The 27404-nt window shown below is 41.8% G+C and overlaps 3 protein-coding genes across 3 annotated transcripts in view; 1 reads left to right on the forward strand and 2 right to left on the reverse strand.

Annotated features, from left to right (window-relative positions):
* The window catches only part of TSPO (translocator protein), a 357420-nt gene that overhangs the window by 149191 nt on the left and 180825 nt on the right, over positions 1 to 27404 (reverse strand). The gene's annotated exons all lie outside the window — the stretch shown is intronic.
* Positions 4228 to 5672, reverse strand: SYCE3 (synaptonemal complex central element protein 3). Its single transcript, XM_066318512.1, has 2 exons — positions 5564 to 5672; positions 4228 to 4607 (listed from the first exon to the last, which is right to left on the reverse strand). The coding sequence occupies exons 1-2, from the start codon at positions 5670 to 5672 to the stop codon at positions 4438 to 4440; spliced, it is 279 nt and encodes a 92-aa protein (XP_066174609.1). The 3' UTR covers positions 4228 to 4437.
* STYK1 (serine/threonine/tyrosine kinase 1) lies at positions 10758 to 25937 on the forward strand. Its single transcript, XM_066319601.1, has 10 exons — positions 10758 to 11156; positions 17812 to 17916; positions 18749 to 18892; positions 19809 to 20057; positions 20301 to 20482; positions 22231 to 22314; positions 22567 to 22775; positions 22999 to 23039; positions 23990 to 24086; positions 24484 to 25937. Exons 2-10 carry the CDS (start codon positions 17850 to 17852, stop codon positions 24686 to 24688), a joined length of 1278 nt encoding a protein of 425 aa, XP_066175698.1. The 5' UTR covers positions 10758 to 11156; positions 17812 to 17849; the 3' UTR covers positions 24689 to 25937.

Genomic DNA, 27404 nt, shown 5'->3' on the forward strand with positions numbered 1-27404 from the left:
CCAAGCTTCTGTTCTGAATAATGTTTGACTGGCTTCTCCACTCTTTCTTACTTCAAACCAGTAAAACCTCTGTACCTGTTCCATCTTATGTTAATGATTAAGTACTGAGCTGTCTTATAATATCAGTGGTTTTTTAATGTTCCTCCCTAAAATTTGGCTGTTTGCCAGGTGTTATCAGTCTGCTTCCAGCTGTTGAATATGGGTGCATATCTTGTGTCCTTCATTGTTTAGACCAGTGTTTCTCACGCTCCTGTCTTGTAGTTGCTGTTGCCAAACCTTAGATAAGTATATTTGTTTCTCAAATAAACATTCCTGTTACTCTTCAGGAATTAAGCAGAGAATGCAGGGCATAATTGCACTTGAAAGCCCTTTGCTTCCAGCTTCTGGAAGGTGTGGAAAGGCCCTTGCACCCTATTGCCTTTGCCTTGGGGAGAAGGAGGGTGGGAAAGGGCTTAGTGGTGCCTGAGTTGCATTGCTTACAGCTGACTGACTTGTGAGGGATTAGGAACCTGTTTATGAGTTCTGAAGTGAAACCAAGCCTGTGGCTTTATTTGGAGGCTAAAGAAATACGTCTATTTTGACACAAAATAAAATGCAATAAGGTGAGGAAAATATAAGTAATAGTACCTTTAAAAATTTCTTAAGCAGGAGAAATCTTTTTAGTCTTAAAATTTGTTACAAACAAAATGTGCTGGCACACTGGAGAGAAGTTGATAATTTCACCATAAAAAGCAGATGCAAGATATTTATAAATACGTAATGTCTTAAAAACTACTTGAACTGCCTTCAATAGGTGTTTTTTTCCTTGAGAGATTTGACAGACTAAAGAGAATTTTCTTAATCTCTGCAAAAATGTAGGTCAGATGGAATCAGGTTAACAAAAGTACCTAACTAGCCATTTTTTTTAATGAACAGAGAAGGTGAGGGAGAGATAAAAGTAATGTCCTAGCATTGAGTTCTATTTGTTATTTCTGTCCTGCCTCTAGTAAGAATATTTGTATAAAACAGAAGCCAGTGACTGACATAACCTACTTCGTCCCTTATTTCCCTGGTTATGAAAATATAAGCTTAACTCTAGCAAAGTTTAAAGCACTTACTAAAATGACATTTTAGATGTCCTGGGCTGTGCATAAATTGTTCCTTTGCTAGGCCACTTATGTTCTTGTTAGCTGAATTTGCTAGGGAAAAAAAAAATAAACCTGATGCTCAATAATGAGGGTAATTTCTCCTGACAGCTGGTGCTTGTGTACCTGTAAAATAAGACTATGGGTTATTTGCTTCAAGCAGAATTTCAGATGAGAGCTTAGGTTGTGTTGGTTTGGTTTCCTAAAACGACATGTAGCTCCATGGATTCTGAATTTGCAGAGTAGCTAAAGTGCTGCAAAACCATTCCCTGTGGCTTTTGAGGAGGATAAAGAAAGGAGGAAGACAGTCTTGTAGGCCTTCCTTTGTGCATTGCTTCATTTGAACATATAATTGCAGTTCAAGACATTCACAGCCTGCAGAAATAGGTGTAACTGTAAGCTTCTGTCTTGGGCAGTGTTGGTGCTAAAGGAGAACTACACAGGTGTAACAAGTGCCTTGCAAGTAAAACACTTTCTGTTGGAAATAAAACCTTTGGAAATAAAACCTGTGTCACATAGCCTGCTGTAAGGGCTGTGAAGTCAGCTGTGAATGTCTGACTGTTATTTGTTGTAGGTTTTTTAGAATCTCTTTGCAGATCCTGAATTCAAAGCCACAGCCTTAGACACCATTCTGCTTTCTGTTGATTTTGCTTTTTGGAGAACCAAGGAGCCTTCAGCACCACTGTGATTCTGTAGAGACAAAGTCCATGCTCTGAAATGCTCAGAGTTGTAGGAAAAAGCATCTGCATGAGCCAAGTGGCAGTGGCATCCTTCCTCAGGTGTAAAGGGTATGAGATGATTTTGGAGCTCATATCAAGTAAATAGTAGCTTGAACTTTCTATTTTGTGGTGTTTGCAATAATGAAGCAAAGCTGCTATGATTCAATTTTGAGTCCTAGAGCAGGACAATGGTGCTCTGAGCAGAAAATGGATCTTGAATGACTTAATACTACCAGCTGATGAGTAATTAATATCATAAGGTTTTAAAATGTAGTAGGAAAGACTCAGAGCTTCATTATATTTCCTGACTGCTGTCAAAATACATTATTCTTCCAGGTTTGGCTGTAAGTTTTGACTTGTAAATGGTGACGTGAGTACGACCACAATGGTCCATAGAATTAATCAATTATACACTGCTACTTTCATACTAATAGTGCCTATGTGATATAGCTCTTGTTCAGAAAAAAACCACATTATTTTAATAGCATATGTAAATAAAGGTGTTACAGATTCAATTCCAGGAAAAATTGCTGCAAGAATCCAGACTGAAATTTTGAAAATATGCTAAAACGTAAAACAGCTTATATGGATTCTTGAGCCTTTCTGAGATAATCTGAATTGGGGCTATAATAAAGAAGTGGAGAGCAGGAGTAGTAAATTAAATAAATATTCTTAACAAAGCTCTAAGATGTGTTCTGACAAGGTCAGGATGCCTTAGTGGATGTGTGAAGTGTTCCCATTTCAGTCCCCTTTTTTATCGGAGAGAAAAGCAGAGTTTCATCCATCAGTATCATACAGGAGGCTCTGTATGAGTCTCACCTGTTTCTTGGTAAGAAATTATCAATGGAAACTCTAAAACAGAATATTGAAAATATTTATGGCTCCACTTGATGGTTCTTGGAGAGGTTACTCTTGGGCATCAGCCTCTTGACTTGCCAACAGGGTACAGTGCGTACCAAAAAGCAGTAAACGTTGCTGTGGTATGGCTGGTAAAAGCATTGCAGTGTTACACACCACACACCTGCTGACACTTCTCATCACAGAAAATAGGTGCTGAGGAGTTAAGAGGTGTCAGCAATCCCGGTCACTGGTAGAGTTATATGAGCACTAGATGGGGCTGTTACTCCACTTAATTTTTTCTGGAACTTCATGGACGCACCCCCGTGACAGGAAATAAAGGTGTTACAGTGCGGGCTATCTGGGCTCTGCTGCAGGCTCTAGGGGGCCTGAAATAGGGTAGATAGTGAGTAATAACCCGATAAATAAATAAAGGAAAAATAGCAAAAGAATAAGTATTTTGCTGTATAGTTTTTGCAGGAATAAGCACTGCTGCTTATCCCTAGCTTTCCTCTTGTAATCATCACATAACTGGGAAGAAAAACTTGGGGGAAGTTAAGACCTACCCACGGGAAAGTCAAGTGTAGAGTTCAAAGTTTGTTCTTACCATTTGTAGCTCTTGAAATACTTGATGCCATAAAAAACCCCCAGAGAACAAAATTAAATTGCCTACATCTTTTTTACTTCAGTGGATAAGCATTCTGTCTGAATTTAGATTGGTTAATCTCAAAGACATACACAGCTGAAAAATTGGCAGACTTTCAGGGATCATTTAGATGTGATTTTAATCATTAAATTACCTCTTCACAGGAGATGGAGATGCTCTTACTTGCTACAGGGTGCTTACTTTCTGGTTAAAAGAGACTGATTTATTAAAAGGGAAGACCCTTAAAACTTATTGCACTGATTTCCATCTCTGATAAATTATTTATTTATGTATAACCAAAAGCCACAAGGGGCTGCTCTTATTCTGACTAAAAAAGTAAATTTTTGTCCTTTTCTAATATTGCACAGTAAGAACGTATGGAGAGAAGCATGTTTTATACTGTGGTTAGTTTGGTTTCTGAAGCAATGCCACCACACGCACTGCAGTGTATAATGGTAAAAAAAATTTATTTCATGCCACCTTCAGATGGTTTGAGAGGAACAATCTTTCTGAGGAAACCAGTTCAAAGAAATGGTTAAAAATCTAATGGAAGATGATGAATCAACTATAGATGATCTACCTAAATAATAAAACTATGTAAGTGAACACCTAGATGACAATCCTAAATAAAACCAACTCAATCTGTCTGCAACTCTAGAATTTCACCTGTGTTGCATTTGGGAAAATAAACAATTCTTCAGTTTTCTTTGAAAGGCATGGGTTGGTGCCATGCCACTGTGATGGCTCTCTACAACACCCCTGCACCCTATCCCCCCAGTTTGTTCAGGTCTCAAAGAATTCGTTATATTGACCATGGAGTGGGTATGATCTTCCAGAGGAAAGTAACTGAGGGTGCGTCAATTGTGTGTACAAACGCTACAGGGATTACTGATGGGCACTGTGCAAATACACACATTGCTGCCTTTTACCCTCAACTATACAAAGCTATATGGGTAATCTAATTAAAATACTTCCACAGCTGTTCACAAGCAGTTCTTAGCAAAAGGAAAGCCAATCCATTTCCCACAGTGCCTGTGAAACCTCCACAGCTGGGAGAAAAAAGGACCTCTTTTCCAAGGGATGTCATTCTGCTAGCATGACTGATTTCAATTTACTCCTTTTTTTGCCCTTCACCTCTAGATTCTCTTAGCACCTCTTGCCATTTCTTCTCCATCTGCTCTTTGCACATCAGGAAGGCATCTTCCAAGTGCTGCATGGCATTGTGCAGGTCTGGGTTGGTCTGGGTGGGTACACAGTCATAGGCCATCCAGGCTGCATGTACTGCAAACACAACAGGTATTATGTTCTGACTGGGAAAAAGCAATGGCTGATTCAATAAATAAATTCAATAAATAAATAAATTCAATAACAAAAATGCATTATTATCAGTTCAGATCTCAGAGAAGACTGGAAAATAAAATGGAAACTGCCTACAGCAAAACTCAAGATTAAATAGACTGTTCAGTATTACTTCTTTATAAATGTCTCAAAATAGTTCATAATGGAAGTACACTGATGTAAATTATGAAATGGAGATGGACACTTCACCTAAAGATGACAACAAAACAGGTAATCAAATGGAAAGGGTCAAGGCACTGTTTTAAAATATATGAATATTATATAAGGAATCCTTTCTCCAGACCAGTGACAGCTTCTGTTAGGTGAGGAAGGGTAAGATCAAGGAGACTTGCAACAAAAAGATGAAATATTTAAACAACTACTTAAGTAATGAAATTGATCCTGAAATAATCAGTTACTTAAATAATGAGATTGATTTTGAAATAATGAGTATCTGATAAAGCTGAGCAAATTGTTTTAGCACTTGCGTACTAACCTTATGTATCTACCTACACTATCATACTTTCCCTTTTACTTTACCAAGAATTCACTATAATACGCTGACCTGAGAGGTGATATGTATCCCATTTTTCAGAATTAAGTCTCATTTTATATACTGTATTTTAAAAATTGTACATTAAACACCTTAGTAGTATTTCTGTTTTAACCAACACTCTGAACCAAGCATCCATCACCTATTGATTTTTAATTCTGAGCCACCTGAACCACCTAAATTATTTGTTGTATGCTTTTTCACAATTAAGAACACAGGGGCATTAGTTGATGGTGATTGTTTTAATTTTATTTCTATCACACAGAAGTTTACAGAATAAATATAAAAATAAATCTTCACTGTTTTTAGTACAAATATCTGTATCATTCTTAATAAAGACCTGTACCTGTTAGTTCTTCCATTTTCTCCAGAAGTTCCTCCATGTCTGTTTTGAAGTTCTGCACCTTGTTTCCCCTATTATCATAGTTTCCTTCCTGAGATTCTGATTCAGCCATCTATAAAGAAACCAGGAATTTTGTACTTTATTCTACTCTAAAGTGAGTTGATTTTCACAGTTGACACAAAGTAACATTGCAATAAAAAATAAAAGCATATACATTTTAGATTTCCATGTGAATTCAGCAAGAATCTGACCTTAAAGTTACTGGTCATCATCTGTATGTTGCATATTATTTGTGATCCATTTTGAAATTGAGTAGAAAGAATTAGCTCAAATATGCAATGCTTGTGCAAAATAAAGATTTTTGGTATCAGTAATAAAAGATCATTGTGTCACACCCCTCACTAGCAAACTTCATTACCCTGCTACAGTTGTCTTCCAGCTTCTCTTCCAAGTACTCTGACCCAGGGCAACTCTTTATTTTCAAAGTTAGTTGTAAAATCCCCATTTGTAACCAGTATTTGTTTCACAATTGCAGGCTCCAGCCAGGTTTAGTATAAAACACTAAGTTTTGTCGCTATAGAGGCAGATAAGTGATTATCATTCCCTAACCTCTGCTAAGTTGTAGGGAGTGAAATTTTAGGGTGTAAAAAGGTTTGAAACAAAAATAGAGTTTTAGAACCTCAGTGTTCATCGAAAATATGACACAAAGTATTGCCTTTAATTTCCTTTTCTGAAAACCCTCAATGGATGGGATGGAACTATAAAGAAAGAGACGGAAGAGCTTCAGTGTAGTGTCTTTATATATCACACCGCATAGTTTTTATCTTATGATTTCTCAGACTCAGCGGGTATCTGTTTTCCGAGATTTATTGCCGATATGTGCGGAAGGAACGCGACGGGTGGTTTGTAATGGCTTCACAGCATTTTACACCGGTGCCAAACCTCAGACGCTGGGTGTTCCAAGTGTCACTTCATACAACGAGGTAAAAGTGATGTTAACGGGGCAGCCTCCTTGCCCCGGAGCCCTTGGAGAGCCCACGGCCCGGTGCCGTCCCACACCATGGGCACCCTTGGGCCGCCGCCGGGGCCGCCACCCCCGGGGCGCCGAGGCCCGGCCGCCGCTCGCCCTCACGGACAGGGCAGGCGGCAACGGCACACCAAACGGCGGCCGCGCGCGCCCGCGTGCTCCCCGGCCTCGCCACTCGGTTGATTCCGTGTTTCACGAAAACAACCGCTCGGAAGAGTTCGGCTGCCCGCGGAGCGGCGCGGTCGGCTTTCGGAGGCGCCGGGCTGCGCCTGTGTCCGGAACCGTGTCCCGGCTCCGTGTCCCGCCTGCCCCTCGCTTCCAGCGCCGCCGCGGCCGGTTCTGTGCGGCATCACAGAATCACAGAAGGACTGCGCTGGAAGAAACTTTCAAAACCACCGAGTCCAACTCATGTGCTAACACCTCAACTAAACCATGGCCGAGTGCCACATCCAGTCTTTTAAAAACACATCCAGAGTTGGTGACTCCACCACCTCCCGGGCAGACTATTCCAGTAATTTATCACTCTTTAAAAAAACTTTTTCTAATATCCAACCTTGGCGCAGCTTAAGACTGTGTTCTCCCGTTCTGTCAGTTTCTGCCTGGAGAAAGAGACCAACCCCACCTGACCACAACTACCTTTCAGGGACTTGTAGAGAGTGATAAGGGCACCTCGCAGTCTCCTTTTCTCCAGGCTAAACAGCCCCAGCTCCCTCAGCCATTCCTCACAGGGTCTGTGTTCCAAGCCACTCACCAGCCTCGCTGCCTCCTCTGGACGCGCTCAACTTCCCGAACTGAGGGGCCAGAGCTGGACACAGCACTCGAGATGTGGCCTCACCCCACCGAACTCAGGGGAAGAATGACCTCCCTGCTCCCGCTGGCCACACCATTCCTGAGACAGACTAGGACAGCGTCGACCTTCTTGGCCACCAGGGCACCCCGGGGCCGAGCAGAGCAGGTGACAGCCTGGCTGCCCGCGGCCCGCCTGCAGCACGGGCCGGCTGCCCCGCACCGCCCCCGGGCACGGCCGCCCGCCGGCACCGCAGCCGCGGCCAGAGTGCCCGCCCCGGGTGGCCCGTGGTGGATTCAGGAGCTTTCCTGAAAGAAACGCACAAGCTACACATTAACCCCTAAGTCTGAAAGCTGGGGGGTGCTTCCGCTGCTTTTCTCTGGGAGTCTCTCTTTCCCTGCAGGAACGAACAAACAAACAAAACCCCCTTAAAACCCACAAACAAACAAACTAACAATAAAACAACTGGAGAAGATGTTTGCAGGACTAGGCAAAATCAGGTTAGAATTTTTCTGGAGAAGGACTCAAAGTCTATCAAGAGTTAATATATTGGAATCATGTGGATTACAGCGGAGTGAGAGTCACACCCCATTTCTAAATTGTCCGTGCTCCAATTCATGTCCCATTCCACATCAATATCCAAACTTTGAATGGTTTGGGCTGTCTCTTGTTACCCTTATTCATCCACACAAACACAAACTTAGTCCTGTTTTTAAATTATTTGATATATTAGTATTCTTATTATGCAGCAATCTTGTTCATCTCTTGCAATCACCCCTCATTTCTCTGCTGACTGAGTAGCTGGAAGATGAGAATTCATTTTCAAAATAAAATTAAGTTTTTATTCACCTAAGTTGCATGAATGCAGCTTTATCACAGAGCACTGTGTTGCTAAAGTTTTGCAGGGGTTCAAAAGCAGCTGAGTAAAATCCCTGAATAGAGGAAGTGCTAGCAAATTACTGGACCTTCAGAGCTAGCTGATGAAGATTGATGCATAATCTTTAGGTCATTTCAGTTTTCTACTTTATTTATTTTTATATGATGCTATCTTTGGAAAATTTAAAAAACAAATACTGCAGGGCTGAACTGAAAATCATAATAGAATTGCTGTTAAAAAAATAGGCTTGTAATTTTTCTTGAATAAGAAAACATGCTACCTTGAGAGGCAAAGCTCATGAGGCAGAGCAGACACTTGGGAAAATGATGGGAGGTTTTCTTTAACTTTTAGATCATTTCTGTGTTGTGCCATGTTGTGCTTATCTGCATAAACTACATCAAGGGTGTTTGTCCCAGAAAAGTGCTGCTCTAACTCTGCATGGCCCCTTCCCCAGCCACGTCTTGTTCTTTTCTCAGAGTGTGCTATTACCAACAATCCTCGGTTTGTCTGGCTGCTGTTGTTTGAGACTTACACATTAGCCCCTTACCTTCTGAGTTTCTACACCTCTGTGGGCTTAAGTTGGGCCCGAAAGATGAGTCACAGTCTATCAGCTATAAGCCACAGTTTTAAGTCTTACATGAGAATGTGAAAATAAGTCTAGAAGTTTACTGCTTAGTCCCAGAACCCATCTTGAGGCTATGGTACAGCAACTGTGTGTGGTTAACATGGTTTCTAGGTGTGCTACAGCTGTCTTGGAGATGAAGAAGATAGTTATGTTAAAACTGCCAGTCTGCTGCCTTTCAGTGTGCTTAATCATATGGAAAAAGCAGAGAAGGATAGAGAATGTTCAACAGGCAATGTTTTCTTTACAGATGCACATACAATACAAGACATAGCAGGAAAAGTCTGTTTTACACAGGACAATAAATTACTTATGTCACTTCACTAAATAGGGGGATAGGCCTGTTGATGAATGAGGAGGATTATATAGGCTGAAGCCTGAACTCTGAACCATTAAAATATCTTATCCAACCAGTCAGACTGGGAGCACAACAGAGGAATTGGTAGGGGAAATTAAAAGCTGCAGCCATTGCTTTTTTTGCATATGTTTACCCTGAATATTTAACCCTTTGCCTTTCACACTCTCTTCCACAGTGGGGAGGTGTAGAAACCGAAAGAAGGAGAAAGATTTTCAGTTGTCATATTTTTAAACTGGAATCTGAATAGGTTTTCCTTCAGGTGCCCTTGAGGAAGGTGCTTGTGTTACGTAACTCATTTCAGTAAGGAACTCATTTAAATGAGGAACTGTTATTTGCATTTTACCTACTGTTTAATGGAGAATGAGATACTCCTTCATGGAGAAAACACTGCAGAGAGTCAATGCAAGTTAGTACCAGAATGAGAGGAAAGCTGAAACCAGAGTCTAAGCCTACATTCTGCAGCTGTGGTATCTTTATAATAGAAATCTATCTAATCCAAGAAAATTTTCAGTCTGGAAGATGTCTCTCCTGGTTCCTAGGGGATAAAAATACATATTTTGCTGATGCTATTTTGCCCACTCCTGTCTGTAGGGAGTCAAGCAATGAAAAAATCACTCCTGGTTTTCACCATTTTACACACATGGGTAAATGCTAGCTGGAAGAATAATGCTAAGGAGAAGTCTCTCTTAAATTAACTGTTGTCTTTTAATACCTAAAGGTATTGATTGAGCTACAGCTAAAATTTGCCCCACAACAACATACATGCAGTGCCAAAATGCTAACAGGAGTAGGTGAGTTTGGCTAAAACACTTGGCAGAGATCACATCATCTGCTGCATCTTCCCCAAGCCACCTGCATTGAGTTGCTGACTGTGAATTGAAGTTTGTCTCTCAACAAAAAGTAGGTCTCATATTGTTTACTCTTGAAATGCAACTGCCTGTCACTCCTATGAAGTAGATAAGCAAATAATCTTGTGTAGACTCATATAACCAGGACTCAGGAATCTGAAACTTTTAACAAAGGATTTATCAATGATAGGGGAGGGCAGGCCAATAGCCTGGATTGGTTGGGAAGAAAGTCCCAGAACTAAAGTGCTGAGGTGTGATGAAGATTACATGCCATGGCTGCTGAGCAGAGCACAATGGAGACCCCAAGGGCATCATGGCAGGAAGAGGTCACAGAGAAGTCCAAGAATATTGTCTAGTGTGGCTGGGGAGCTCAGAGTGGTGTGAGGAAAGGGCAGACAGAGGAAAGCTAAACTTTGCAAAGTTCTGGCAGAATGCATGGACAGCCCAAACAGGAAGGACACCGGGGGAAAGGCAGATTGTGAAAACCCTGTGTTTCTGCTGTCTGCTGTAGCATGTTTTGATTTTATTAATCGTATATCTCTTTCTTCATTTGCAGACTGTGTTCCTGATGGAACACTATCAGCCTCTGGAGTCCTGGGGGTTTTGTACAGATTTTCTGTTCCAAGAGCCCATTCTTTCTAAATGTGAACCAGTAACCAGAAGTGTATGAATTCTGTTTATTACATAACCTGTCCCTCTTGATCTGTATTAGTCTGCCTTTCAAACCCCACTGCAGGTGCCTGCCCGAGGGCTCTTTGCTGTGCCTGTCTCTGTAATCAGCCCATGGGCAGCTGCTGTGTGGAAGCCGGGCAGACCCGTTCTGCAAGTGTGTGCCTTCCTGTCAGCTGCGTGTTGGACATCCCTGGGGACACAGCTGAGGAGGCATAGAGAAGCAAAGAACCGAAGCTGGGCGGGACTGGAGTAGAAAAATCAGTGAGGAGGAACTTAGTCATAAGAATTAAAACCATACCAAGGTAATCATCAGTGTTACTGGGAGTGGCCTCACAAACTGGGATCTGGTAGCAGGAGAGCTTCAGGAAAAGACAACCGTAGGGCAAGGAAAATGGTGTCATTCAGGTAAGTGAGAGAAAGCGCTTCTGGAAGATCAGCCTATGAATATTTATTTCTTAAAGGACTTTTATTAATATAAATGTGACCTGAATTAGAAGGTAGCTGTACTACATGTCTGTGTATGTGTGCGTGTACATATGTGCATGTACTTACTGCTTGAAGCGAAGCTATTTATAGTCATTTCTGTGATCATAATGGTATTAGAGTTTGAGAAGAAAATAAAAGAGGGATGTTCTCTACACACTGGCTGATTTGAATGAAATAGCTCACAGGCATTTTTTAAAGAGAAAGAAATTAACAAAGTAATTAAGTTTTGTATAAAATGAGTCTCAGTTCACTGAACCAGGGTGATGCTATGCATGTGTGTATAAATATGTCCAGTCTTTAGTTAAGTAATACGTGCCTAGGGCTGAACTCAGAACTAATTACCATTTAACTAATTTGCCATTGATTATAAGGAAGTGAACTCTAACCTAAAATAGTGCAGACATCTAGGTTTTCCTGTATTTACCTCAGTGTGCATGAGCTACTGATTAAATTACAAACAAAAATCTATGTTAAATCCACCAAGAAGCATCCAGAACTGGGGAAACTGAAACTAAAGTTGTCTACACAGCTTCAGGTGGCTGTGAATTCATGAAAGCAGGTCTGTGTTAGATTTCTTAAACCATTAAGCAGCAATGTGATGTCATGCAGTATTTTTATCACACTAGTATTATCACACACTAGGTTTTTCACAACAAGAGCTATATGTATGCGTCGTCTTTTGAAACAAAAATCCTTCATTCTTCTCATGTTCTGTCATAGCTTTTGCTGTCACAGTTTTTTAGAATTTCTGTATTTGTGCTGGGTTTGATACAGGCTTAATACAGGCTGCTACCAGCAAAATCAGAGTCAGCTAGGAGACATTTTCAAAAGTAGGATATGATTTTGCTTTCATAAAAGGAAGCCACAGGTGATTGCGTACTGTTGAAAGTTTAGCCTCTGAACTTTTAATAGCCTGCTCATTAAGGGCTTCAGATTAATGTATTCCTTGTTGTTTTTTTTTTTATAATTTTAATTTACCCTTCAGATTACATGTGAGGAAATACTTTTAGTGGCCTCAATTCAGTGGGAATGTTCAAGATATATGTTGATTTTCCAGAAACTATAGTAGGCCATGTCTACATTAGAAAAAATATCTTTGTCTTTATCCCCATTCAAGTTCTGTACCATTTCACACTTCTGTACTTAGATTTCCTTATGCAGCACAAATAAATTAATTTCTGTAGATTATCTGAGTTTAAGCAAAATCTAGCACTGTAAGAACTTGCATATCTCCACTGAAATGGTGCCAGTTAGAACTAACATTTTTAGCATAAAAGCACAGCAGTACGGAGTCCTCCTGACTCATTTCTCAGTGCAGTAGTGACTGTTGACTTTGCCTGTTTTTGTGCTATACTGAAAAGGAGCCAAGTTTCCTCTAAGTAACCACCTGCTCAAATAGCAGCATGGGCCTCATTATTTGATGTTTTCTCTATGGTCTAGCTCTTCAAAAGTGGTCAGCCTAATTTTCTTCTACTTCCTTAATATGCTTCTGTAGCAGCTAGCCTAGGTTTGATATTCAAGTATTGCTTCTAATTTTGGACCAAGAGAAAATCTTGTGTCTCTGTATGTGATTTTTGAAACACTTTGTTTTCTTACAGGGTGTTACAGCTACCAGCCGTTTCAAAAGTGAGTTGTACTACTAAATCTTTATAGCTGAGAGAGTATAACTGCAAGCCACAGGATATGATTTTTAATCCTTGTTCACAAGGACAGAAGTGGTTTGGCTGGTCAGAATTTCCCACTCTGCACAGGGTAACCCACAGGTGCCTTGCAGTGAGACATGAGATGACTCCACAGGCCAGGGAAACCTTGCAAAGATGTCATGGTCTGCCAGGCTGCTGGAAATAGTCACTAAGGTCTTCTGCAGGCAGAGGAGACAGAATATACAGTCTTACAAATGCATGGCTGAAACCTGCCAGGCTAGGTTTTTATTTGTGTGGATGCTGCTTTTAGTAAATGGTGGACATAGCACGGCGAAAAAAAATTCTCTTTTTCACTTTTTGCTTTACAATAGTGCTTTATTTCTCCGTCTTCTCTCACATTCAGTGTCCACAAGTGCCCACACCTGGTGGTTTCCTGCAATTCCCTGGTAGCTCCTCTCCCTTCCTCCTGCACAGCCAGCACAGCGCACTTGTGCAGAGCAGTTGCCAAAGCCTTGACTGTTGACCATGTTCAAAGGTCAGATAAAAGAGGAGAGAAATAATAAAAGCAGCAGTGAAATGGTAACTGGAAAAGCTGGAGAGCAAGGTTCTGCCACTGCAAGAAATTAAGTAGAAGACATAGTGTTTACAGATTTGTTTTTAATCAGTCGGGCAGTTACTCTTTAGCTAATCATTACACAAGGATTTACAGATTTGCACTGATGATGGGAACTGCTGCTAGCTCACAAATTCGACATATTCAGGGGCAAAATTGTATATTTGCTGTGAATATGGACAACTTACTCTCTTTAACATGGCAAGAGCAAGCAGCAGGCAGCTTCTGTGTGGGCAGTATCCAAGCTGTCTGTTCCCTTATATTCCATGGGCATGTTAAGTATTGATATTTCTTTCTTTTCAGTCTTCACCACAAAGTTTGTCACTCCTAAGGCTTCTTAAGTCTTAGTCCTGGCATTTCAAATAACAATTTGAGCTTGATGAGAACTTTAGGGCCATAAAATGTCAGAGAGGACTGATTATTTTAGGGCAGATTACCTTCCTGGTTCAGTTTACCACACTACCATGTGAATGCTTCTGCTATTGCTAAGGGGACCGTATCCACGTGAGAATGAATGACAGGGGACTGGAAAAGCCTCGGTAAGGCTTTTGCTGGCACACAGTGCTTGTGGATCTGTGTTGACACAGGGTGTGGTTTCACAGTGCAGCTTTAGATGAATTAGCCATTCACCCCTGACTAATACGGACCACTAAAATGGCAGGAAATCACCATGGCAAAAGAGCAGTGGATTTTTCCTGCTAGGTTAGTGGTTTGAATCAGTTCACCATGTGATCAGTTGCACAACTGAGAGCAAAACAAGCAATGAGAAGACAGCAGAGAGAGAAGATAATCCCTTCTTTTGGCATTGGTGAGCACTTAATTAAGCTCAGCTACATTCACATTCAGTATTTGGGCTTCCTGAACTGGTTTAAGCAGCTCCTACAGCTGCCACCTTATAACTGCTTATTCCTGTCCCTCTGTTGCCCTCGGTGCTTTGTCTAAATTGCCAGGGCAGCAAAACAGCTTGGCAAGCAAAAATGGCTGGAAACAAAAAGCTACCTTTCCCCAGGGTTCATCCTGTTGGCCAATGTGCACAGAGCAGCAGTGTTGGTGTAGGATGGGAGCTAATTAACCTGTCACTGCTGCCAGGCTGAGGAACTGCTCTGCCATGTGCAGTGCACCAAGTAGTCTGCTAGGAGCAGTTTGCACGTGCTGGTGGCTCTAGTTTAACTTCTGCTAAGGTTTTGCCTTGTATTTCCCATTGTCTAAGAGCAGCTGCTTCTACTATTTTTAGGTGTTGTGGTCTTCACTGTATATTTAGCGTTGACATCAGGATTTGGGTTCAGGTTGAGGGTCAGAAGACTCTGCAGAGAGATCTGGACAGGCTGCATCCATAGGCTTAGGCCAATTGTGTGGGGTTCAACAAGGTCCTGTCCGTGGGTCACACCAAGCCCCTGCAGCTCCAGGCTGGGGCAGAGGGGCTGGAAAGCTGGGAAAGGCCCTGGGGGTGTTGGGGACAGTGGCTGCACAGGAGCCCAGGTGGGCAAGAGGCCAATGGCCCCTGGGCTGTGCCAGCCATGGTGTGACAGCAGGGCCAGGGCAGTGACTGTCCCCTGGGCTGGGCACTGCTGGGGCCACACCTCAGCTCCTGGGGCACTTCTGGGAACCTCAGCACAAGAAAGACATTGAGGGGCTGGAGCGTGTCCAGGGAAGGGAACGGAGCTGGGGAAGGGGCTGGAGCACCAGGAGGGGCTGAGGGAGCTGTGGGGACTCAGCCTGGAGAAAAGGAGGCTCAGGGGGAACCTTCTGGCTCTGCACAGCTCTCTGACAGGAGGGGACAGCCGGGGGGGTCGGCCTCTGCTCCCAGGGAACAAGGGATAGGACAAGGGGAAATGGCCTCAGGTTGTGACAGGGGATGTTTATATAAGATTAGGAAAAATTTCTTTGCTGAGAGTCATTAAACATCGGTATGGGTTGCCCAGTGAAGTTGGTGGAGTCACTATCCCTGGAAATGTACAAAAAACCTGTGGATGTGGCACATGAGAATATGATTTAGTGATGAACATGGTGGTGGTGCTGGGCTGACTGTTCGACTCGATGATTTTAAGAGTCTTTTCTAACCTTTATGATTCTATGAATTTCCATGAGTGGAATTCAGTCTGTGTGAAAGAATATTTAAAAATCCAGTGGAATAAATAAGCTGACATTCAGTTGAAATTGCACAAATTCTCTGATGCAAATTCTAAATTGAAGTAGCCCAGTGTGTATGTGCACATGATCTAGACAGCACTGATCTTGGTACAGTATTAACACAAAGGCAAGGAAAATCAGAATGCCAGTAAGAAACAGGTTTTGAACCTTTTGAGATATTTTTGTTTCCTTTGTCCTGTCTTGGTACTGGAAAAATGTCTTCATTTAATAAAATAAGTAATTGAGCACTGTTAGTAGTCCTGCTCTGTGTTGAGTTTGCACATGAACATGTTAGTTCCATATAACTTTCATGTGTCTTTCACTGCAAAAAATATTAAGTGTATAATGTGAGTTCAGTGGATTTCTGAGTTACCATTCTCCTTGTGAGGACAGGAATGTCAGAACTGTAATGATGTTACTGTTAGACAAGTAAGTTGCAGAAACAGCCTAGTACAGGAATTTATTTGGTCTTGGCCTGAAGAGTAGCACTGAAAGGCACTTCAGAATTACCTTACTTAGCAAAACTTCTTTTTCTGCTTGCTGAGTACTGCGAGAGGATAGAGACCTAGAGTGTAAATGGGCTTCTGCAATCCAGCTTTGCGAGTCATAACACGTCCATAAACAACCACAGCACATGGGAGTGCCAGGGCAAATAAAGTGCCAATTGACTGCCATTGTTTTCATTCTTGGACCCCATAGTTCTGCCCTAAGTGTGGATGGAAAACTTGAGTGCCACTCACTGGCATCACTGCTGGGCGGTGTATAAAGAGTAGGGAGGAATTTTTTTTTACAGACCAGTGTAGACATGGCTGCTGTATCAAAGCTTTTTCCATGGATCTTTGCTGCTTTCTCTGTAAGCACACATTGGGGTGTGTGTGCTTTTGTGTGCCTGTGCCTGCATGGTGTTTAAATGTCAGTGTGCATTTCTGGTAAGCACCTGTACAAAGCCAATAGCAAGTTTTGGGATGGAGTTTGGACTGTTTGTGACTTAGAATATACAATATGATTTCTAGCTAATGGTCCTGAAGTCTGTGTGTACCTGAGAATGAAAGAAGCCAGGACTGGTCCTGTGTATTTGTATGTAAGTGTGTGTTAGAACTGAGGTGGGTTGTTTTAGTGCGCTTGCTTTCAGAGTGTACCTGAAAAGCTTGGTGTTTTTGCTGTGTTATTACTCCTTTGACTGGATTCCTGGTGTAGCCAAACCTTGGAACAAGGTAAATCAGCTAGCACATTAAGAATGAAATCAAATTAAAAAAGGAAACAAACTTTTTGTGGTACCTTAAAGCACAGATATATTTCGTTTTCCTTTCTCTGCTGCCTCTCTTGTGCAACTGGTAAAGAATAATTTCACTCATTAATTTTAAGCATAGAACAAACTGTTAAACATTTCATCACCAAATTCCATAAAATCAATGCCCTATATTTGCCATTGAGGTTAATTGTCTGAAGCTCATAGCTGAAAACCAAGTAGGTACTTAGAGTATAAAAGTCACAAATCCTATAAAATGTTCTGGATAATACTATTTGCAAAGCTGTTAAGTCTTAACTTTTAGCAATGTTTGTAAGAAGCAGTGACTAAACAAAGTCCATGCTTGTACAGGCTCTGGATTTTCAGCTACAAATGTGGAAGAGTTGCAGATATTGTGCTTCAGAATTCCCACAGACTTGGCAGTGCTCAGAAGTTGGTACCAGAGACCCCCAATGACAACTCTTTTTTTCTCCTTGTCTTTGTACAGCAACAGTAAGGGTTGTGGCAAGGGCTGTAGTCAAGAATGACATTTTCTATGCATATTGCTGATCTATTCGCTTGTAGTGGACCAGAAGATAAAATACTGAGCCATTCTGGCATCTAAAAAATGTGTTTTCTAGGAGTGTATTAGATGTTCTTTAAATATAATTAAGTTTGTATTTATGGATTTTTATACATATGTCAGCCTTTAGGCCTAGGGATCCTCATTTGCTTGTGGAGCACTGTAAAACAAGCTTAACCCTAAATTCTTTCTGGTCATGCAGTGGATGGTGGATGATAGTGGATGTCCTGTGTCATTCTCTAAGCCTTCAAATCCCAGTGCTCCTTCATGCAGCCGCTGATTGTAAGGGGTAGAAAGCTCCCTATTCACTTCACTTGTTGCTTCTTCATCATCCTTTCTCCTAACAAGTTTTGTTATTTTTCTTTATGTCTGTGCAGGAAGTGAGGGTTGGAGACCTGCTTGCTTGTAACTGAACATGGCAGGGGATGTGAGAAGATTCTCACGGATGCTGCTGGAGTGCAATAGCAGTGACAAGCTATGTGGTAGGATTCACACATTCCTTTAATAAGGTTTCACATGCTGGGCAGGAAGGCCAGCTTCACTAAAAAGTGTGCCAAGCCCTTTCTCCTCCTCCACCTCATCCCAGCCCACATAGAAAGATTTGATGGAGCTTTCCCTGCATTGTGTTTCAGGGGAGAAATGTTTATGGGGATGAAGCTTCTATGGCAGGATTACTCTCACATAATTTCAGCCATTTTAGAGAATTCCTACTTTGAATCAGATGCACAGCAATCATTAAAGATTCCCTGCCACTTCCCAAAGGACTAGTTTTATGGGATTTGGATTTCATGACTTTCTGCCATCTTTGGGAACTGAAAAAATGGTCTCGACCACCTCCATATCTGGGGACATGTGAAAGATAGTTGCCTTCACAAACCTTGCTAATTGCAGTGTCTTCCAGTCAAATTCCAAAGGTGATCACACCTAGTTTCCTTTAAAATGCTCTGTGTAATTTAACTGGAAGGAGCTGGAGCTGTAATTGCACTTGATGACATAGCAATATCCAGCCCATCCCATCTCTCTGCTGTCCTGCTGCCAGTGCTGTTTCTGTTTCACTGGTGGATGGTACTTCAAATGGCTACAATTCCTGGCCTCCATATAAGTGACCTTAGGAGTCTTAGTGATTTCGTGTAGTTTAGGTACTCAGCACCTTTGAAAAATAAGGTGGCAGCACTAACAGTGTTCAGCTATTCCAGAGGATGGAACACACATCTTTGGGGTTGAAAGTTACTGAAATGGATTGTTGGTGCATGGTTGTACAGAACCAGTGAGCTGCTTATTCCTTGGTTTTCAATTTTCTTTCTCTGCTGACAGTTGTGCGTGAATATCAAACTGAAGTGATCGTTGTCCCAGCTCTCCTGGTGGGACTTTTTGTTATTGTGCTCACTGTGATCCTTTGGCTCCACTGCCGTGGCCTGCGAGCAAAGCAGGAGCAATCAGCACCAGCTGGAACCCAAGGTAAAAAAAAAGCTTTTCAACCAGAGGAAAGAGTCTTGGTTTCAGTGGCCGGGAGCCAATTCCATTTCCCCATCACTTGAGCTGTTAGGCAAAGACATTTATGAGGATCCTGAGTGGTATTCAGCAATCCAGTAAACATTAGAAAAACTGGGAACCCTGATTTACTGAATTTTGCAGCAGCAGTAGTGGAGCTGTAGTGTAGATGGATCTGAGAAAATCTAAAGCATCATGCCATGTAGGCTGTTTAAGATGCTATGGTGACATTACAAGAGCTGCAGAGTGTATTTATGTAACAGCCTCCTGAAGGCTGCTGCAAGGAGTTTTTTTATGGGAGTAGTTATGAATTATAGTAATTTTGATGCAGATTAACCTAGTTAATCCATTTTCTATACTGCCATTTAAGAAATTCAATTTCAAGCTGCTGTCTCCCTGTGGAGACAACATGAGGTAGAACAGGGACTGGTGAGGGGATCAGGAAAGGTTTGTTGGTACATGTGAGGCTGTGTGGAAATGAAAATACAGTTCTGAACTAATTTTGGGTATGTAGAGGGAAACAGCCTCTTGAGCCTATATTAAGAGAAATAATTGAGAACTGGTAATAAAAGAAAATGTTCATTGCTTGAGCACATGGGAATGAAGTCCATTTGTGTCTTATCTATAAAGGTTATGTAGTTAAATATGGGAGATATTTCTAGACTGGTTCTAGACTGTCCTTTCATCAAATAGAATGGAAGATAAATTCTTTCTCCTATTCAAGGGCCAGGATAAGTAAGATACAATAACAGTTCCTTACTTTGCCCTGATTTCCAAAACACTCTGGTGCAAAAATTATAAAGCATAGAAGGATGAGCATTGCCACCTATTACAGGAGTTCATCTGTCTGGTTTTATGCATCATATGCATTTGCTTTTGTTAGTGACGAAAAAGAATCAGCGGGAACCCTGCTCAACAGAGAGCTGCTACATCCAGCTGAGTGAGAAATCTGTGGAGAGCCTGCTAAATTCTGCATCCTTGACTCTGAAAGAATTAGAGATACCACGAGAGAAACTCTTACCAGACACTTTGCAGCTGATAAAACTTGGTGCCTATGGGAGCATCTACAGGGCACAGCTGGAAACTGGGAGCTCTGGAAAGACTAAGACTGTGGTATTGAAAGCCTTGCAAGGTAAGGCCTGTGGTCAGGATCCACTTTGGTACAGTCTCTGTATCCCAGACATGGGCAGAGCTCTGCCATCAGTACTGGGCAAGAATAGGCTGTGTTCAGTATAGTAAGTCCAAGATGTTCTTGTAGGAATGTCTTGGTAGGATTAAAGATTGCTGACCATGTTGATTTTAGCTGTCAGCCTGTTCTTTGCTGCTTCTATTTGTTGTTGTTTTGTTTTTAATTTGTTTTCTTTTGTTCTTTTAGACTCAGCTAGTCCCCAGAAAGTAAAGGATTTCTTGGGAAGGATTAAATTCCATCAAAATCTTGGCCATCATGCAAACTTGGTTAAATTGGTTGGATGTTGTGTAGACCAGCTCCCACTTTATATGATCATGGAAGATGTGTCTCTTGGTGACCTGCTGACATTTCTGTGGACATGTCGGAAGGTGAGTCAAAAGAAGTGATGACAGAACAGCTTCTTAAATTCCTTAGGTACATATCTATCCATAAGTCATAAATGATTTTTCCATCTCTTCATGCACCCCTTTATATCAATCAAAACTATTTCCATGCCCCAAAGAAGTCCTACACAGGTCTTTGCAGACCATTGAAGGGAATTGCAGGCACTGGAACTAGAATGAATTCATACAGCCAACTGAATTTCTAAAGTTTTAAATCATGTCTCACTCCAAATGCTTTTAAGAAAGCAGAGCAGTTACAACACAGGGGAAGGTCATGGGATGATAACTAATTGGTAAAAGACAGGAAATAGAATATAAGAATGAAAGGTTGGTACTTGCACTGAAGAGAGGTCAGCTATCTAGGGCATGATGCTGTTCACTGCATGTATTAATAACCTAAAAATGGTATGACAGTGATGTGATGATATTTGTTGATGATTCCAGCCAGTAAAGGCAAGGGCTGACCCAAAGGAATTGCAGAAGGATCTCCCAAGATTGAGAGACTTGTCAATAAAAAGAACAGATGAAATTCAGCATAGTTAAAAATGAAGTAATGCACAGGGAGAAGTTTCACATTTGTGAATGATGGCTTCATGTCTGCCCATTGATGATGGGTAAAATCTGATGGGATGAGGTCTGATAGTATGAAAATATGCAGCCCACTGAAAATGTTAACTCAAGCTAAAAAGGGCCCAGATATCAGGAGAGGTTTAGATTGGATAGCAGAAAGATATTCCTCCCCCAGAGGGTGGTCAGGTACTAAACAGGCACTGCAGGGAATGGTCACAACTCCAAGGCTGTCAGAGCTCCAGGAGTGTTGGGACAATACTATCAGGAACAGAGTGGGATTGTTGGGATGTCCTGTGCAGAGCCAGGAGTTGGACTCAATGGTCCTTGTGGGTCCCTTCCAACTCAGCATATCCTGTGATTCTATGACTCGTTACAAAAGGCATGAAAGCAAAACTCTGTTGTTACTGTGTAAATCCATCACTCTTCTACATCTGAAACTCTAAATACAGGATGGCTTCCTGTCCTGTTCAGCAGAAGGTCCAGGTGGTAGCAAATAAAGCTAGTATGTGTCATGTTCAAAATAAACAAATGGAGCTGGCTCTTCATGAAGTGAGGAGTTGAGTAATGGAATGTCTTGCCACTGACTGCTGTGAATACTGACACTTCATATGAAGACAGTTATGGAAGGTAACCTTTCAGAGGTTACTGAGTGTGTTGAAAGCATAACCATCTCAGGAAGTTTTTAAATAGAACATGTCTGTGGGCTGTAAAATGGCACAGGAAGAACATTGTGTGTTTACCTTACTCTCATCTCCCTTTCTCTTACTGTTACAGGCAGGGCAGTAGGAGAGATGGACTGTTAGTCTCATACCAGGTCCCCAATTTGTATGTTAGAAATGGGCTTTTTTACTCATCATTCTAATTTATAATATATCTTTCATTCACCTGTACGGATTGTTATTCTTCACTGTCATTCTGACAATTTCTTTCTAATCTAATAAGTTTTTCCCCACATGTCAGTTTGCCCACCAGTTGTCTCTAGTGTACTAGTCTTACTCAACACACCATCAGCATCACCCATCCATGTCCTCTTATATTTCAGTCAATTTATGAGCAATTGTGAGAAGGAGGAGCATAAGAATAGATAGATTAGAAGGAAACACCCCCCACTATCCTACTGCTGGGTCATGTGTTTGAATCAAGGTCTCTTATTTTGTCTCTAGGATGTAATGGCAATGGATGGTGTCCCCTATGACCTCACTGAGAGGCAGGTATATGAGGTTGGACAGCAGGTTGCAGCAGCTCTGGTAAGTCTGCTCACATTGTCTGCATTTTTCCTTCTTGCTTGATTGCAACACAAGTTTGCATGGTGGGCTAAGTCTTGTTGGCCTAAGCACTGAGAATAAAAGTTTTGTTAAAATATGCTTCCATTATGTTGGTGAGCATATGTCTCTACTTCACAGTGTTGTAAAGAAGCATCAGTGAAACTCAGTGAAAATCTGTATAAATTAAATTTCCTTTTAAAATCGTTCTGCTTTCTTTCTTTTCCAACTTCCCAGGCTTATCTGGAAGAAAAGAACTTGTTCCATGGTGACATTGCTGCCAGGAATGTCCTTCTTCATCAGAACTTCACTGCTAAGCTCTGTGGTTTGGGTCTGGCCTACGAAACTCACACACATGGTACCAGCTCAGTCACACGGAAAGTGCCCGTCAAGTGGCAGGCACCGGAGAGGCTCCTGAGCAAACCCCCGACCATCAAGGCAGACATGTATGGCTTCATTTTGGGAATAAATTTCACCTGTCTGTCAGAGCTGTCTCTCTCACTCCTTTATGCATAATTCCATGTCCTGAAGCTCACAGGAAGGCAGATCTCATTTCAGCATAATGCTCCACTTTTACAGCTCATACTTTCTCCCGTCTGCAGGCCATGCCTTGTTGTTTATATGCATATAAGCCAGCAAACAACATCACTTTATTTTGTTTTCTTGCAGATGGTCTTTTGGAATTCTATTGTATGAAATGATTACATTAGGTAAGAAGATTTAATGCTAATAATAATAGAACGTACGTAAGGAAGCAGAAAATTAATGAGACCCAAAACCTCGAATTTTAGATTGTAAAGTTGGGGCATTTAATTAAGCACCTTGTTTTTTTCCAATTTGCAAAGTCTCGTTAAAACCTTCTGTTACTGTGAATTGTGGTAGGGGAAAAACCAGATTTGCTAGGGAAGGAGGGCAGTCTTGCACAGAAGCTGCTCTCTGCACTGTTGGGTAAGATGAATCTGGGAAACCTTATAAATATGATTGCTTAGCAAAAGATTTTGAAAATATGAAACTTATAATAGGAATAGAAATGAAAGCTTACTTTCAGCTGTAGGATACTGAGGTTTTAGTTACTATATAACCTGAAAACAATGGTCTAGCTAGCTGAAGGAGAATCCCTTTTGACTGAACAATACCTTTCTGCTGGCTAAGGGATCCAAAGGTCAATGTAGCAAAACAGAAGTTTAAAGAGTAGTTTTTAGAGTTTAAAATATAACACAGTATGGTAATATAGTAGTTCTTATAGGCTGTATGTAGATTCTATAGGATTTTGTGTCTTGTGTTGGTTGTTCACTGAAAATTAGAATATTCATCACAAAAGGAGATATAATGTATTGTAACAAGGACCTCGCTCTCTTACTCTTCCTCTTCCCCTTATTCTTGCTCTCTCCTGCTGTCTTCCCCCTGCCACTTTGCTCTCTCGCTCCCTCCTCTCTCAGCTCTCACCCTCCTGTTGTTTCTCCCTCTCTCTTTGGAGCTTCCCTTCAGCCGAGGCTGGTGGCTGAAGGCAAGGCCCCTTTACCCACAACCCTTGCAGTAAAACCACATGTTCTAGAATATACAGGTTGCAGAGTGCCTTGTCCCAGCCATCCGTGGATTCGCCTACACTGCACCATTGCCATAGAGTTTTCTACCATTGCTCCTTTTGCCTTTGTTTCAGGTGCCCCACCGTATCCTGAGGTGCCACCTTCTGACATCTTATCATACCTGCAGAAACAGAACATTATGAGACAGCCCTCAAGCTGCCAGCAAGCCATGTAAGTCACTTGCTTTATGGACAATTGAACATGAGGTTGGCAGAGCTAAATGGAAGTGAGATACAGAAAATGAGATTTTACACAAGATTTCTACGTCTACAGTATACTGAGAGTAACCTGTTAGCTGAAGATTTGTGTCTGCCACATCTCCTTACTGGGTTCTGCTGCATAAAACCTCTGTGGCCAAAACCTTTCTGTCCTCTTGAGAATGACGCTTATATCTGTTTCCTTAAGTGCCCTTGCATTTTGTTGCTCTGCTTTCTTGCAAGGTGCAGCACTGCTGGGGAATGATTTTCCTCTTCTAAGTTATAGGATATTCTCTGAAATGAACAAAGTATCCACAGGGAAGATCTAAGGTACATTTCTTTGCATGAAGACATAATTTCATCATTTACAGGTACTGCATCATGAAATCCTGCTGGCAGTGGAATGCAGCTCACCGGCCTTCTCCAGCAGACCTCTTGTGCTCCCTGAAAACAGCCATGAAGACCAGCAATGGGCACACAGTGCTGCAGGTGCCAGAGCCAGTGGTGCCTGAACTCTATGCTGATGTTGCTGGTGTTGATGTGCACAGCCTGGTGAGGGAATACACGATCCTCTGAAGGGTCCTTTCATATTTTGGTAAAGGAGAAAGAAGTGTCAGAGTTTTCCCTTTCTAAATATTTTGCAAACTCAGAACGAGGTGCGTAAGTTGGAGGGGATCCCTTTGTTTTTCAAACATCTATAAAATCTCTCCTCGTGACACAAGAAACTGTTACTATTATTGTTAAATCAACCTGTTGGTATCATTCTGCCAGTGGTCATTTGGGAGTAAAGCGTGTTTAGGAAGCTGTAGAAAATGTAATGAAAACTTGAGTTAAAGGAGCATTAGGTTTGTGTGGCAAGGTTTTGGTGATGGGGTGGACTGCAGAGGTGACGTCTGTAGGAAGATGCCAGACGCTTCCCCCAGCTCCACAATGGACCTGCTGCTGGTCAAGGCTGAGCCCTTCCACAACACTGGTAGCACCTCTGTGATTACATATTTAAGAAAGCGTAAAAGGTACTGCACAAGAGCAGGTGAAAGAGGAGTATGAATATGAGAGGAACAGCTCTGCAAACATGCAGGGCAGAAGGAGGGGCAGGAGCTGCTCCAGGCTCCAGAGCTGAGATTTCCCTGATTCTGTGGTGCAGCCCACAGAGAGGCAGCTGAGCCCCTGCAGCCCCTGGAGGGCAGGGGAGTGCAGAGATCCATCTGCAGCCCCTGGAGGTGCCCACGCCAAAGCAGGGGGATGTCTGAAGGAGGCTGTGACTCCAAGGGAAGACTGTGCTGAAGCAGGATCCTGGTAGAATCTGTGGAGAGAGGAGCCCTCATTGAAGAAGGACTGCACCTCATGGAAAGGGACTCATGGTGGGACACTTAATGAAAAACAGCCCTTGGGAAGAACTCATGTTGGAGAAATTCCTGAAGGATCTAGTCTCCTTTGGAGGGACCCCACCCTGGAGCAGGGAATGAGGTTGAGGAGTTCTCTCCCTGAGGAGGAAGGAGCAGCAGAGACAATGTGAGATGAACTGACCACAACCCCCATTCTCCCTGCTGGATGAAAAGAGGTAGAGAATTTGGGAGTGGGAGAGAAGCTGAGCCTGGGAAGAAGGGAGGGGTGGAGGAAGGTGTTTCAATATTTGGTTTTATTTCTCATTATACTTCCCAATTTGATTAGCAATAAACTAATTTTTCTCAACTTGAGTCTGTTTTGCTCATAACAGTAATTGATGAACAATCTCTTGCTGTCCTTACCTTGACCTGGGGGCCCTTTCTTATATTTTTCTCTCCCCTGTCCAGTTAAGAAGAGGAAATTACAGAGTGGCTGGATGGGCACCTGCTATTCAGCCAGAGTCAACCCACCATGAGATTTCTGGAAATTTTTCCCTATCTTTTCTGTCCCAGGAAAATGCATGCTAGGTATTTGAAAAAGGAGATGTCCTCGGGAATGTGCTGGGGTGATATTCAATAAATGTCTGGGATTTCTCCAGTGCTTTATATTCTAGCTTCCTATGGGAGCATGGGCACCGTACACAAACACATAAAGCCATAAACAAACAATCCCCACACCTCCTTGCCCAACAACAACAACAAAACCAAGCAAAACCCTCCCTGTCTGTGAATGCAGAAGCTGTTACACAAATGTTATACATCTTCATGGAGAGTGTGCTTTCTTTGCAGGTCAGGTGAGTACTCCAAAACTTATCTGAAATTATTTGATCATTGATTTTAATGGATATGCAGACTTTGTAACAAACTAGAAGCATTGTAAGTTACAGCTATTTTGGTTTCATTTAAAAAGATGCAGAATGAGTCTGAAACAAATTTTCTCACTTCTCTTTGTGGTTTCTGAAGATGATAGTATCTTAGGCTTTTGTTTCTCTTATTTTTTTTGGCACTTTGAGCATTAAAGGTCCTTGTGAAAAGAGACTAAATGCATGTTAAAGGAATAATTTTACCATTTTGTGTGAAGAGTGGATTCAGTGTTCACTCAGCATCCTTCCACTTAGAATGGCTCTTTCTATTCTTGCTTCCATCAAAACTTGTTGATCTTCTTCCAAAGACAATGGTAAGAAATTTTCAATTTTTAATGCAAAATGACACAAATTAAATTGGAGCTTTTTCTATGTCACTTTGGCTTTGTGGGAAATGATGTTTCCTTCCATAAATACAGGTCATGTGAGCTCATTCAGTATATGTGTCACCACTGTACACTGGGACATTGTGAGCTCCATTCAAGAGGGAGCACTCAGCTTTTTGACTTTTCCTATGGTGTTGCCTAATTGCTGCCTGGATCTTCATAAACCAGTCGGTGTAAATCTGATCTGGAGAACTGAGATACCTTCTTTTCCAAATTATAAAATAAGAACATCCTCTTCTCTCTCCCTCACTTGAAAACAGGTTCAAAGAAACCTGGCAAAATAGGTCAAATTCACATTATCTTTGGTGAATAAACTATTCATTTTAAAAAGCATTTGATTGGTTCAAACCTCCAACTCAAGAGTGAGACATTCAGAAAGGTCTTGCCTGTGAAAGGTGGGCGTGTGGCAGGCAGGTAATACAATCCCAGAGCTGTGAAAGCATCTTCAGTGCTGCTGCAGACCTGACAAATAATGCACAGGGAGCCTTGTTAAACAGAGAGCTAAAGGTAACAAATGCAGCACTGTTCTCGGAGCATAGAAAGCAATGCTCGTATTTTATTTCTGTTGTGAAAGCTCTGATCAAGGAAATCCATGGGAATTCTAATGTCAAGCGCCTCACAGCCTCTAACAAAAGATCTGCTTTGGTTTCCTCTGCAA

Source organism: Sylvia atricapilla, chromosome 5 (assembly GCF_009819655.1).
Source record: "Sylvia atricapilla isolate bSylAtr1 chromosome 5, bSylAtr1.pri, whole genome shotgun sequence".
In the NCBI taxonomy this organism is placed as follows: Eukaryota; Metazoa; Chordata; class Aves; order Passeriformes; family Sylviidae; genus Sylvia; species Sylvia atricapilla.

Bases quoted from the DNA above. Each gene is read 5' to 3' on its own strand.
- SYCE3 (XM_066318512.1), bottom strand. From the start codon at position 5,672: ATGGCTGAATCAGAATCTCAGGAAGGAAACTATGATAATAGGGGAAAC. The intron at 4,608-5,563 runs GTACAGGTCTTT...TTGTGTTTGCAG, and splicing joins GAAAATGGAAGAACTAACAG to TACATGCAGCCTGGATGGCC.
- STYK1 (XM_066319601.1), top strand. From the start codon at position 17,850: ATGGCAGGGGATGTGAGAAGATTCTCACGGATGCTGCTGGAGTGCAAT. The intron at 20,483-22,230 runs GTGAGTCAAAAG...TTTTGTCTCTAG, and splicing joins TTCTGTGGACATGTCGGAAG to GATGTAATGGCAATGGATGG. The intron at 23,040-23,989 runs GTAAGAAGATTT...CCTTTGTTTCAG, and splicing joins GTATGAAATGATTACATTAG to GTGCCCCACCGTATCCTGAG.